This window comes from Ruditapes philippinarum, unplaced genomic scaffold (assembly GCF_026571515.1).
Source record: "Ruditapes philippinarum isolate M1 unplaced genomic scaffold, ASM2657151v2 ctg3630_1_1_1_1, whole genome shotgun sequence".
In the NCBI taxonomy this organism is placed as follows: Eukaryota; Metazoa; Mollusca; class Bivalvia; order Venerida; family Veneridae; genus Ruditapes; species Ruditapes philippinarum.
This window is the reverse complement of record NW_026856243.1, coordinates 127,514-142,557: the sequence shown is the minus strand read 5'-3', so window position 1 is coordinate 142,557 and position 15,044 is coordinate 127,514. Positions and strand designations below refer to the sequence as shown.

The following is a 15,044-nucleotide window of genomic DNA, read 5'->3' as shown; positions in this document are numbered from 1 at the left end:
ATTTTTGTTTTAAACTTGTGAGCGGTTATTTTCCGAGTACACATTTATAGGTCCATTTTCTCTTTACCTAAAGCGTCAGCTTATTCGTCAGCAGATAAGAACTACAATTTTTAGACTTTCCAAATGTTCGGCAATGGTAAAACATAACGCATTTTACTGGCAATTAGCTACAGTATGGTCAAAATAAAGGTTTACTGTACGTACAGTAATACATGTATTTCCTTCCAGTTTAACCGAGCTTGAGAGTCCATTCATCCATCCACCTATCGGACAATTTGCTAACTGTACATATGATTGGTAATTATTTACACATTACCATAAAAACCTTGACATTTAATTAAAGAGAAACTGAAATATCAAGAAAATGGATGTCAAAGACGATGGAGTTCTTAGACCTGTCGCAGAAAAGTTGGGTGTGCCAACTGATATGGTATGGAGTATGAAGTATTTGCATTAAGTATTTTCATATTGTAAAATGTGTTATAAAAATCTACCGGAGTTTGTTGTGAGGAGAAAATCATATGTGCTCTGAAGTCGAAATAAAAATGAAGTAGACTAAAATAAATTTATAGATCTATATGATAATGAAGACTGAAGCTGAATCGATCTTCATTTTTCAATTGTCAATATATTTTCTAGAAATAATATCTATTATGTTAATTAATGCAAAGAATGTTTTAAAGTGGTTTTGTTTTGGTTTTAGGAAGCTCAGGAAATGTCGAACTTGCAAATTGCTATGCTGAACCATTACTCAGGAATTTTCATTTACTTAATAATATATTAAGGGGCTAGCCCTTACGGTTCGGCACTGCCTTACTTGAATGCTAGTTAATCCTATACAAATATTCCAGTTACATTTTTACTGTACATTTTTAAAAAAATCAATATGCTCAATGACCAATATTTGCATGGCTCTTCACACACAATTATTTTGCCATTCCTTTTTAAATTGTATAAAGAGAAGCAGATCGCATAAACAAGATATATCCAAAATAATTATATTATGTTGTTATATGAAAACATTAATTACCTACTGCTACTGCTGAAAAATCTGCTACTCCAATTCCAGTAGCTTTATCAGTTCCAACGGGTCTGTGACATCATTAACCAAATATTGGTGTATGAAATTACTGAAAGATTCAAACCCCCCCCCCACATGGGGGGAAGAATGAATTAAGTCAGTTTATAATTAAGCGTGATGATAAAAGCAAAATTTTTACATTATCTAGGTAAATGATGTTTTCTGATATGTTCTGTCAGTATATTCTGGTGTCCATGGAACTTATAATATGTGTTTGCTTTTCATTTCACTATATATTTATAACTACTTACATTAAACTACATAATGATTCATGAAAGTGGAAAAACATATAAGATTTAAGACAATGAGAAATAAGGATGACGTTATACAAAATAAGATATTGTTCCAGAAACTGAATTATGCCGAAAAAACATATCTCATCACATTTAATAGTGCAATAACTGGTTAACTCATATAAAATTTTCAAGGACTTAACCTGTTACTGCTCAAAGGCAAGGGCGTAGCGACTATAATGCACAATACGCAATTGCGTATCAAAAAATTCCGAAGGTAAAAAAAATAAAGTTGAGAAAATCTAAGTTTTAATGATTTTGTTGCTATAGATCTAGATCTCCATTTCTGTTTACAAAATATTTCATTGCGTCATACTGTTTACTAGTGTAAACTATGATTGCGTCACTCTATCGTTTGACGTTTCTATTAATTATCGTAATAAATGTGCAATAGGAATTTAAGTTTCTCGTTAACTGGAAAGCTCAGCATTAATATATAAACTAGGCTCATTGGTCAAATTCTCAGAAAATAAAGATTTTTAAGACTTTTCTTAAAGATTTAGACCAATCCTTTCTCAATCGTTTCCTTTGGAAAGCTCTATTTTAAAACGATTTTAAATCTTTCAAGTTCTAGATCAAGATTTTAAAAATCATCAAATTTTTGGTATGTTGTTAGTTGTCAAAATGAAAAGAAACATCCGCCAAATTCCAGGACAAGCGACCCTGTTTATGGTCCTAAAACAGAACCCCATTCAAGTCGATAATGCATCTGACCAGGCAGAAACAAAACAAAATTCACAAGACCTTGCATATGACCCTCCTGTGATCAGCAAATCAGACACTAACCTCCTCCTCTTTGTCTCCCCCTGCTTCTTCTCCCCTCGAGAACCGCTAGAAGCACCCTGGGAGCACAATCCCTGTATATCGGAAGTATTGATATCAGAAGCCGACTAAGAATGCCAGATTCTAAAAAAAAATGTCCTCACCGAACAGTTCGAGCCACATACAGGTTGGGTTGCACCTCTCAGAGAACTCGAAAAAAGCCAACAAGTAGGCGAGTTCAGGACTTTGTGTTTGAACAATAGACGCACCCATCTACTTAAGGTACATCCCTTTATTTGATGGGGTATTTTGTGCTCCATGTTTTGCCTTTAATGCGGCTGAAAATGTGCTTGTTGCTCGTCCATTGATTGACTGGAGCAACGCAAGAAAAGTCGTTGATGGGCACACACACTCAAAAAACACATGAATTTCATCACAAGAGCCGACCACTTTGTACGCATCTGGAGGGAAGAGCAGAATGTGGTCGAGTTCAGATCAACGGCCTATCGCAGACAGTACAAAAGAACACGGAGGCGTTTGCAGCCATCATTGAGGCCATTATATATAATTCTTTGTGGGCAACAGAATATACTATCTAGGCTATGAGTAAATCTGTAACTTTCTCATCACCGCCTGAGGAGACATATATGGAGTGATCATTAGACCATTTAATATCTCGTTGTATCTGGTAATTTCCCTACTTTCTTACGATGAAATAGAAGTGTTCTCAGAGTATAATTTTTCTTGTGCATTTGGAAATAATACATACACTTGGATAAATAAGACTGAAGGCTTAAGAAAAAAGCCGTTCTAACCAAACTGATTTGATGAGAAATGCTAAAAAAACTTGTTATCTGGTTAAATGCGTTTTACAATTAAACGGGCATTCATACATAAACCAATTTCATGATCTGCATCCTTAATCAAACTTCACATGGAAATTTTTTTATGTATATGCACGTGTAAAATAAGAAAACTACAAGGCGTACACTGCCTTTTCGAAGTTCGAAGTTATAATAAAATAAGTTAAAAAGTAAAACGAGCAGCTATATGTTTATCAATTTACGGGGAAAAATGACTTGAAAATGCTTCATGCTTTATGTGCAAAAGGTGCTTCAAGACATGCCAGAGCTCACGATTTAACATCTATTTTTTCAAAATTTTCCTGGGGAGACCCCCCGTACCCCCACCAGCGGGAGGGGGACACCACCTCCCGCACGCTCCCCCTCTCAGCACTTAGTGCCTCGCTTTGTGTATCATTTTCCGAGCCCTAGCTACGCCCCTGCAAAGGTGACAATCAGTAAAATTTTACATTAGAACTTCTGTGACAATACATCTTCTAATGTAAATATTTCCTATATATATATTGTCTCAATTATGACATTTCCTATTTTTTATATTTATTAAATAGTTTAGGTATGTTTTGGTTTTTCAGTATCTTTTTGGTAAATTCATACACCAATCAAAGATTATCCTCAAGTCTCTTGAGAGACTGTGTTTGAAACATAATCAGATGTTACGTTGATATGTTACAAAATACAAAATAAAATTGCTTGAGTGATCTATTATTTTTTCTTTATCCATCTGATGCTGAGAAAAAATAAAAAGAAAATAGCTTAGGTTGTGGTTAAGTACAGTATATTCATTATAAATTATAAATAAACAAATAGAATAGTTATCATGTCAAAAAACTTTGAAATTTTAATATCACTGGACATTATGAATTACTTCTGATCATAAGTTGAAATATTTTTTGAACCACCTTTATTTAAAAAGAAGTAATTCTTTGGCTAATGGATTTAATAGATTTACTTGTAGGTAGGACATCACACTTTACCTTTCAGAGAAAAGATGTATATCTTGTTTAAAGAAATAATATATGTTTTGTATTTCAGAAGTTTCATGATAACTCTTTGGAACTTGGAAGGGCAGCAAGTGTTATTTATATAGATAATATTACCATATACCCCATGCTTGGATTGGTGTATTTATCCCCATAGGTGTAGGAATATGGTTCAAAACAGTTTGCAGCAAATTATCTTCAAAGATATGAGTAGTTGTTTTAACTAGAGCATAGAAAATTTATATAATTTGGTTTATTTAAAACAAATGTAAAACAGACTGTTAAGTGTTTTATGAGTTAAAGGAGGATATGTGTAAGTATGTGTAAGGCTTACAGATCTTGAGCCATTGTTTTTTTCCCTTCATTATTTGGTTGACAACAAGGCTTTCCCCTTCTGGTGGTAGGTAGTATTAGGTAAAAAAAAAAATTAGTTAAATTTTTTTTTATATCTGACTTGCAATCAATGGATTTGAAAAGAAAAGGTAACTTCTTAGCACCTAAGTTTGAAAGTTTTATTCAGCATAATGTCCTAGTTGATATATTTACAATACACAAACAGGAGATAATTTATATTAAGATGTGATTCTCATTCACAGGCTCTCCTCTCATATTTGGTAAAATGAACTATTATAACTGTATTATTATATTTTTTTTTGGCAGTAAAACCATTTTGATAGCTTTGATAACTGACCCCATTTTTGTATGCAGTGAATCATATTCTAACTAGCAGCTGTGAGCTATCATATGGCTCCATCCTTATACATGTATTTAGTCAACTACTTGCGATGATAAAACAATCATATACTTGTCTAATGAATTGATAGTGACTAATATTTTTATGTATGACTGTTAAAAGTTAAATTTATGGCTTATATGATATGTGTTTTATATTGGCTTAAAGATAAAATGTTTAACATTAGGTTAAAAATGATGAGTTTTATATTGGCTTAAACATGATGAGCTTTATATTGGCTTAAAGATAAAATGTTTTATATTGGCTTAAACATGATGAGTTTTATATTGGCTTAAACATGATGAGCTTTACATTGGCTTAAAGATAAAATGTTTTATATTGGCTTAAATATGATGACTTTTATATTGGCTTAAACATGATGAGCTTTATATTGGCTTAAAGATAAAATGTTTTATATTGGCCTAAACATGATGAGTTTTATATTGGCTTAAACATGATGAGCTTTATATTGGCTTAAAGATAAAATGTTTTATATTGGCTTAAACATATAATGATATATATTGGCTTAAACAATATATAATGTATTATCATTTGTCATATTTTGAAACATTATTTTGTTATATGAATACCATATTGTCACTGTGTTATTAGCACATATATTGTTTCATTAAAACATTTGTGAATTTTTTATACCAATCTTATAAGATACAAGAAATGAGAAAAATTAATCTCAGTACCTGAACAGTCAAACTTATTCATGTGTAAGATACTGTATGAAAACGAGTTTTCAATTGATAGAAGAAAGTTTGCCTAAAAAGAAATAATTTTTGCACGATCAAATATTTGCAAATAATTTCAATTCGCAAACATCGCAAATATTTCACATATCAAAATTAACCAATTACATGTATACAGTATTTATTTTATGTCAAAATTGATTTGATAAGGAAGTAATAAAAACAACAAACACTGCTGCAGGCTGTTTTGTTGCCTTATTTCTAAATATCTACATCAGAGGGCTACTATTAAATCAAAACAGATTTTTATATTTATTTCATAAAATGAAAAAAAAACCACAAAGATTTTTTTTAACGCAATCTAGTCATGTTTCTCATGGCCTTAAGATTCTGATATATTGTCACCTTAGTGCAGTAATGACTTAACTGTCACTTTACTGCAGTAAAGTGACCGTGACATAATGTATAATTATGTTTAAGGCTTTCTTTTTTGTTGCCAGAAAACTTTCTTTTTTCATTCATATGTGATTTGTCTTTCACTGTACCCATGCATAAGGCTAAGCAATGAACAGAGCATGCCTGTTGTACATGATGTTGGGAATACATAAATTGTCTTTCCAGTTTTATTAATTCTTGTACATAAGGATACATCATACAAGAGAAGAAAATTTGCATTGACAGATATAATCAGGCAAGCACAAGCTGTTATATGCTTGATTTTTGATATGCATGAGTCGGGGCACAATGTTTAAAAAAAAAAATTGGCAGAATCTCTGAATGCAATAGTACCTAATGACGACCCTGATATTTTGTTAATCAAAACAAAAAGTGTCAAATGACATCACACTTGCCAAGAATTGTTTTTTTTTTTCATTTTCTGATTTATATATATAAAAAAATCTGTTTTGTGATGGGAATCAATTTGGCAGCATATGGAATGTTTGACGATGGCATTGTGTACATATAGTTAATATGCTGAGCATAATGGCTTGATTTTGAAAATTATGCTGATTTATGATAGGCTTTGATCAAGGATATTTTACCAGAGGGGTCACAAAGTATTGAAAAGGGATAATGCATATTCCAGAGGAGGTGGCATTAATTTTTACTTACCATTGATTTTCACAATAGATTATGAAAGTTATTTTCCAAACCAAAATGTAGTACTAAATTCTATACATATTCTAAAACAGATCAGCCAAATCGAAGAATGCGGGTCGGGACCACCCTAAGCCTCCTCTGGATCCATGCCTTAACACTGCTGAAACTGAAAGCAATAAGCGTTTTGGCACCAGTATAAAGCCAGGCCAACTGTATTAGCCTTTTGCCAATAGTATAAATCCAGGCTAGCCTTTTACCAACGGTATAAATCAAGGCCAGCCTTTTGCTAACAGTATAAATCCAGGCTAGCCTTTTACCAACAATATAAATCAAGGCCAGCCTTTTACCAACAGTATAAATCAAGGCCAGCCTTTTGCCAACAGTATAAATCCAGGCTAGCCTTTTACCAACAGTATAAATCAAGGCTAGCCTTTTGCCATCAGTATAAATTCAGGCTAGCCTTTTGCCAACAGTATAAATCAAGGCTAGCCTTTTACCAACAGTATAAATCAATGCTAGCCTTTTGCCATCAGTATAAATTCAGGCTAGCCTTTTGCCAACAGTATAAATCAAGGCTAGCCTTCGACAACACTCTGGCTCAGAATGGCCTGGCTCTTATAATAGTGGCAATGGGTAATCACTTTTGATTCCAGCAGACAAAGCAATGAGCTTGTTTAGGTAACAAACATTTTCTGTTTCTTTACAAAATATGTGCTCAGCATTCTTCATACATAAACAGAATTACAAAATGCAAAAGGAAAATTTATTTCCCAATTTAGGCATTCAAAGAAAACAGTTTTGGCTAAGAGACTTTCTTTTAATATTTGCTGCAGGTTTTAAAATGAAAGATAATTAAAAAAACCTGCTTGTTAGTCGTAAAAGTTATGGATTTTTTTATAAGGTGAAGTTTCATCAATTTGTTATGGTTGACTATTGATGAATTTACTTTTGTGCTTTAAGTTTTGGAATTATTGGATATCTTAAGATGATAGGAGATTTTGATTTGAGATTTTGCTGGAATCATACATGTGAGCACACATTTACTAATGAGAAAATGATCATTGCCTTAGAAGTTTCGTTGTGTTCGGCTTATAAAATAGTTACCGGTAAATGGAACCAATTAGCCACCATAGATTGTGAATCATGATGTAAAATATTACAGATATTCAAGAAAACAGCTCATGTGTATGAGAAACATAAAATAATAATAAAAGTGTCAGTGAGTATGACTCATTGCAGATTAACTCAGTTTATCTTTTTGGAAAATCCTACTTTCAGTTTTGAAGTTCTAAAAATAGCATGTTTCTTTCTCTTCACTTGTTTTATGTGCATAATTATGTTATTACATATAACATGCATACACTTTAGTAGCCCTGGATAAATTCTTAACCTGTCCTGTTAAGTAAAAAGTCTATACTATTCAGAGTCTTAACTTTAATACATTTGAGCCACGTCATGACAAAACCAACATAATGGGTTTGCGACCAGCATGGATCCAGACCAGCCTGCGCATCCGCGCAGTCTGATCAGGATCCATGCTGTTCGCTATCAGTTTCTCTACTTGTTATAGAGTTTATAAGCGAACAGCATGGATCCTGATCAGACTGCGCGGATGCGCAGGCTGGTCTGGATCCATGCTGGTCGCAAACCCATTATGTTGGTTTTGTCATGACGTGGCTCATTTGTATTCATGTAGGATTGGATATATCTATCAATGTATAAAATGTAGGAAACTTTCTGTCTTTATTTGCATGGAGATCTGTGGAAAATTCATTACCACTGAATTTCTAACATCTTGAATGTGTGCATTTAATACATGAATATCTGTGTATTTCTATTTTAACACATAGCAAGGTTAATGAAATGCTTAGAAATATATCTGTAATGTAAGCAAGTATTATCCTGTAAACAAGATCAACACTTTTGGAATTGTTATGTCTCAGGACCAGGTTACCTGGGTAAAGACATTTTCCAAGGTCATACTCAAATCTCAGGTATTTGATTGGTCAGAAACTGGTACAGAATTTGCACTGACCAATGAAATCCTTGAGATCTGAGACATATCTCAGAAAAAGTGTTTTATAAATACGCTACTAGTTATAGTTCCAGGAAGTTTCAGGAAGCAGACACAAAATTAAGAAATTAAGTTTGTGTCGTACTCAAGCTTTCTTTGCTAGTGTGTGGGGGTGTGAGTGTTTGTGTGACTACATCGTCAGATACCCACGGTTGATTAACATATCACATAACATATAATCAATAAATGTTAATGGTTCGGCAGTGGGTATTTGACGATGGTGTGACTAATGTTGTGAATACATTTGAAGTTTAAAAATTTGCTTATGAAAAATGATAAAATGATCAGTTATTACAAAGGTAAACCATGAGATTTGTTTTTAGATAGTTCTTAGTACATGCAAGTAAGATATCATATAAATACAGTGAGGCATCTTTTGCCAAATTTCGTCAATTTGCAGAGATGTCAAGAAATGTTACATAGGTGGTATGAATTTCATATTTAGGCATTCAATTATTATCTTGACCGTTTTTTTCCCTTATTATCGTGACAGTTTTTTTCCCTCGTAATTAAACATGTGCAAATGTCTCCCTAATTTCCATATCTTATCTGGTCTTACGGATTAGTCTATATTGATTACGGTAATCAAAACTGTTTTCCTTAATCAAACAGAATCAAAGCAAAGCTATGAGAAATGATAAGTAAGCTGCTCAAAGCAATATTAGTGCAGATAATTTGGGCTTTTGGTGAAATTTAAATGAAAACGTATGTTTAATTATACATGTAATTATAGTATATTTTATTTTAGAAATTAAACAGTATAATGTTTGTAGTGGGGAGTTAATTTTATTTTGGGATGTAAGGGGCATCACTTGAAAGGGGGGAGGGTCGGGGTGTTGGGGTATACAGTTGCTCACTTTTCAAGGACTGAAAGTAAGTACATTATATGTGAGTTAGACTACTTGAAACAAACAATTTATCACCTTGCATGAAATTTGTCACAAACAAATGAAAGTACGGCAACTATCTAGAAACTATCTGAAAAGGTGATATATGGTATAGTTAAAATGATGTCATTGTATCATGACGAAGTTTGAATAACCGATTATTGATATTGACTCATTAAAGATAATAATTGATAAACAATGATTAAAGATACAGGCTATCTAATGCAGGATTGTAGCTTTCATCTAGAATTTAACATTTCTATGAATGTTATTATGTTTACTGATATGATGAATGAGTTAGGAGTTCACTGTTTATATATACATGTACTCACAGGTATTCGGCGTGTGTCAAAGACCATAATGACCACCTTCCCCTCTCCCACCACCCCACATGCTACAACCCGACTACCTTATTAATTAAAATAATTTTGATGACTTTATAATTAAAGTCATCAAAAAAAATATCCCGAAAAATTTCGGGGGAACATATAGTCGCCCCCTTGTCAGTCCGTCCGCCCGCTTTTCTTTTCCGGGACATAACTTTGAAACAACAAGAGGTATCAAGATGAAACTTTGTAGATAGAAAGATCTCATTGAGAAGTTGTGCAGTGCACAAGAACCGTAACTCTGCCTTGCCTAATTTTTGAATTATTGCCCTTTGTTTATTTTTACACTTTGAACTTTGTCCGGGACATAACTCTAAAACTATAAGAGGTATCAACATGAAACTTTGTAGGTAGAGAGATCTTATTGAGTAGATGTGCAGTGAATAAGAACCCTAACTCTTCCTTGCCTAATTTTTGAATTATTGCCCTTTGTTTATTTGTACACTTTGAACTTTGTCTGTGACATAACTCTAAAATTATAAGAGTTATCAACATGATACTATGCAGATAGATAGATCTCATTGAGTAGGTTTGCAGTGCACAAGAACTGTAACTCTGTTTTGGTTAATTTTGGAATTATTGTCCTTTGTTCATTTTGACACTTTGAACTTTGTCAGAGACATTACTCTTAAATTATAAGAGGTATCAACATGAAACTTTGTAGGTAGATAGATCTCTTTGGATAGAACTGCAATGCTAAAGAACCTAAACACACCCTTGTCTTATTTTGGATTTGTTGCTCTTTGTTCATTTTTACACTTTGAATTTTACCTGGGACATAACTCTAAAACTATAAGAGATATTATCACGAAACTTTATAGATGGATAGATCTCATTGAATAGAAGTGCAGTGCAAAAAAAAACCATAACTTTGCCTTGCCTAATTTTGGAGTTTTTGCCCTTTGTTCATTTTTTTATACTTTCCTGTGTCCAAAACCTTCTCGGGGAGCATCACCTGGTTCAACCGGTTCTTGTTTAAATTAATTAATAAGGTAGTCGGGTTGTAGCATGTGGGATTGTGGGAGAGGGGAGGGGTTGTCATGGTCTTTGACACACACCGAATACCTTGTACATGTACTGTATATAAAAATTAATGTATGATCATAACATATAAGCTTGCATGAAGAGAAAGAAGGGAGAACTTAACTTTTGTTCCCAAACACATCCGCAATTTCTACCCTTAAAATGTTTTTAGTACCCTTGGGGTTTTAACTGTTTTCTTTTATTTAGACTCTTACTGAATGTAATAAAGGGCTATCATTGAATGTTGGGATATTAATATATCATTGATATTCAGCATTTTATTCAATATACATTCGCACAATTTAGAAAACCCACTTCTCCATGTCTTGTGCAAATAGTTCTCTATTTGTTTAAAGAGAGGAGTCACTAATTATCTCCCTTCTTTTCTGGCCAGCTACAACCCTTGATTGATTTTCAGGAGTCTGTGGAAAAAAAAAACAACAAGAAAAACTTAAACATACATCCTTTTTAGCTCGACTATTCGATAAGAATAAGTAGAGCTATTGTAGTCACCCGAGCGTCGGCGTCGGCGTCGGCGTTGGTGTCCGCGTCGGCGTAACCACTTATGTTAAAGTTTTTGTAATAGTTCAAATATTTTCAAAGTCCATTGACATATGGCTTTGAAACTTGGCACACTTGTTCACCATCATGACCCCAACCTGTAGACAGGAGGAGGTAACTGTATCAAGCATTTTGACAGAATAATGCCCCTTTTTCGACTTAGAATTTACGTTAAAGTTTTTGTAATAGTTCAAATATTTTCAAAGTCCATTGACATATGGCTTTGAAACTTTGCACACTTGTTCACCATCATGACCCCAACCTGTAAACAGGAGGAGGTAACTGTATCAAGCATTTTGACAGAATTATGCCCCTTTTTCGACTTAGAATTTACGTTAAAGTTTTTGTAATAGTTCAAATATTTTCAAAGTCCATTGACATATGGCTTTGAAACTTTGCACACTTGTTCACCATCATGACCCCAACCTGTAAACAGGAGGAGGTAACTGTATCAAGCATTTTGACAGAATAATGCCCCTTTTTCGACTTAGAATTTACGTTAAAGTTTTTGTAATAGTTCAAATATTTTCAAAGTCCATTGACATATGGCTTTGAAACTTTGCACACTTGTTCACCATCATGACCCCAACCTGTAAACAGGAGGAGGTAACTGTATCAAGCATTTTGACAGAATTATGCCCCTTTTTCGACTTAGAATTTACGTTTAAGTTTTTGTAATAGTTCAAATATTTTCAAAGTCCATTGACATATGGCTTTGAAACTTTGCACACTTGTTCACCATCATTACCCCAACCTGTAAACAGGAGGAGGTAATTGTATCAAGCATTTTTTTTTACTATCAAGCACTAAGAATAGTCGAGCGTTGCTGTCCTACCGACAGCTCTTGTTTTAAATATGTTGTATTTTGTAATCTTTAAAACAAGCATGCATCAACTTCATGATGACAGTTTATAAGTTTTCAAAATGGTTTCCACTTTACTTAGCTTTTAAATTCAATACATATTGATATGTAGTTGAAAAATCAGCTTCTGATATATTGATAACTAAATTTTCCATCAATTGCAGAACTACTGAGAGTAGAGGTACAGCAGTATACTGTATATTGTGTATTGCTATATATTGCAATACTGTCAACTTGTATTGTATTGTGTATTGCAATAAATTCATTGTTCATTGATAACGATACATGTATTATAAAAATATTAAAAACTACTAATATACAAAATATGAATTACATATTATTTACATAATATTATGTTTGACAGGTTAATGTATATTTCATACACTGTTATTTTGCCTGTATAGAACAATACAAAATAAAGTATTTAAAATGTTGCAGTGATTGGAAAAGTAAAAATAGGGGGAAAAAATGTCTTTGTATGAGTTCTGTATTAATTTGTATCAAATTTCAGATTTGATTGAGCAAATTTCAGAATTGCCTGGCCAAATTTAGATTTGCTGAAACAAATAAGAGATTTGCTAGATTTGCTGAAACAAATTAGAGATTTGCCTGACAAATTAGAGATTTGCTGAAACAAATTAGAGATTTGCTGAAACAAATTAGAGATTTGCCTGACCAAATTTCAGATTTGCCCGACCAAATTTCAGATTTGCTGAAACAAATTAGAGATTTGCCTGACCAAATTTCAGGTTTGCTTGACCAAATTTCAGATTTAACCTCATTTGCCTCACCAAAAATCTTACTTTATTGTTGTTGTTGTTTTTTCCAGTAAATTCTCAGCTGTTAAGATTTTGTATTTCAAAAATGCTTTATAATTGTTATGAAAAAGAGTTCAATATGATTATTATTAAGATAATATTTGCTGACCGATAATATTTACCACACCTATTGGTATTTACAGGCAATGATAATTTATTATCACATTTTATCAGTTGTGTACCTTTCAAAGATAAAATTTAGGTGCAACTGATTAAAATAAGAGACAAGAATTTTATCATAGTTTTGCTTCCTCTATGTTTTCAAACTACAGCCGTGGGAAATCTTAAATGGTTCCCATTTTACTTTCTTTAATATGATATTCAAAGAGGTAACTCCTATTGAAATCTTACCACAAAAGAAAACTGTGGTTGTGTTAATTACAATGTAATTTTAATTTTCTTGTGGCTGATTGAAAAAATAAAAGCGGGTAAATGGACGTTAAAATGAATGAATAAATAAATAGATGAATAAATTCCTTTCTTTTCCAGGTAAAAATAATATGGATGTTAAGAAATTTGGTTATAAAAGTACACATATATTTTGCATATTGCAGTATAAAATGTATATACTTGTCAATGAATTTGTTTTTTGTATTTGAATTTTATTTAACAAAAATAGATTGTGTTTTACAGAAAGAAACATACAAAATAAGGTAGATATGATTACATGATATTGTTAGATGTCACCATATTGGGTTAAGGCTAAAACATTGCCAAATTGAACCTAGAAACCAAGATATATTACTTATGTACATATCATTAGAAAGAATGCTTGGTTTGGGAGGTATTAATAAACTTTATTGGAATAAACTCTGCAAATCCTGGAGTATAAACAAACTTTTTCTGTTATAGCTTTACAGTGCATAATAGAGTAATCAACAAGTTGCAGTTATTATCGATATATCATCAGCTTATCATCGGCTAAGTACAGTAATAGGTTAACTTCTAATGAATTATATATGGAGTGACCCCATTATTGCACAAAGGTGACAAATTACATGTACTGAGTTATAACTGTAAAAGTTTGTTTGATCCTAAGGATAAGATAGGAAAAACCTATCTATAAACCAACCCAGTCTATTAACATATTTCTACCATTGGTATTTTAACCAATTCATTTGCATTTGTATAATTATGCAAGACAATGTATTGTATAAAATGTCAAACCTTTGATTGTAAAAAAGAAAGAAATCCTGCCAAGCAAATGAAAATATATTTAAAAAAATATAAAAAAAAACATATGAGATATGTCTTGGTTTCTAAATTGTTTGAAATGGTCATAACTTCAACTTGTAATGCCCTGTTCTTGGCCTATAGTTTTTCCTCTAACTGTCTTTCAACTCTCTTATTATAGTACTATCAATATTTAAGACAACACAGTAAAACTGTTATTTTCACATTTCTATAACATTCCAGGGTTTTCATTATTAACAGATTGACAATCTTACACAACTATCTATGCGATACATGTACATAGTTTGTGCAAAATATGGTTAAAAGCGAGATAATCGGTTGAAATGCTTTTAAAACAGGTTGTATATTAAAATATTCCCCTTGACCCTTTGCCAAACTGGTTGTTTTCATTGGCAAATGTGTTGCCTCAGATAAAAAAATGAAAACCCTGATGAAACAAGTGGTTGCTTTCAGCTTTGAAAACTTACGATTTTTAAGATTTTTTTTTTAATGTCTCTCTTTATATGTACATTTGGCTTTTATAATCATTAACAATAATGTTCAATTTAATAAATTGCCTTTTATAGTAGTACAATTTTTTAAGGATATCTTTGTGTTAATAATGCTCTTTAATTAAGTGCATTAATATTGATTAGCAATAATATTGATAGATCAAATGATTAGATTAGAATATGAAATTAATCATCACTTTCCTTCATTCAAGTAGTATTAATTAACACTAACCTTAC

General features: G+C 32.3%; 1 protein-coding gene across 2 annotated transcripts in view; it reads left to right on the top strand.

Moving 5' to 3' along the window:
* Positions 1-244: 244 nt before the first annotated feature.
* The window catches only part of LOC132745923 (lysophospholipid acyltransferase 2-like), a 30,243-nt gene continuing 15,443 nt past the window's right edge, over positions 245-15,044 (top strand). The window contains exons 1-2 of one of the 2 annotated variants that reach the window (XM_060734942.1): positions 338-430; positions 13,756-13,775. Coding sequence is in view for 1 of the 2 variants with exons in the window: in XM_060734941.1 (XP_060590924.1) it covers positions 365-430 (66 nt within the window). In the remaining variant the exon portion in view is untranslated. Of the gene's footprint in view, positions 431-13,755; positions 13,776-15,044 lie in introns of both variants that reach the window. The other variant, XM_060734941.1, reaches the window with a different exon arrangement.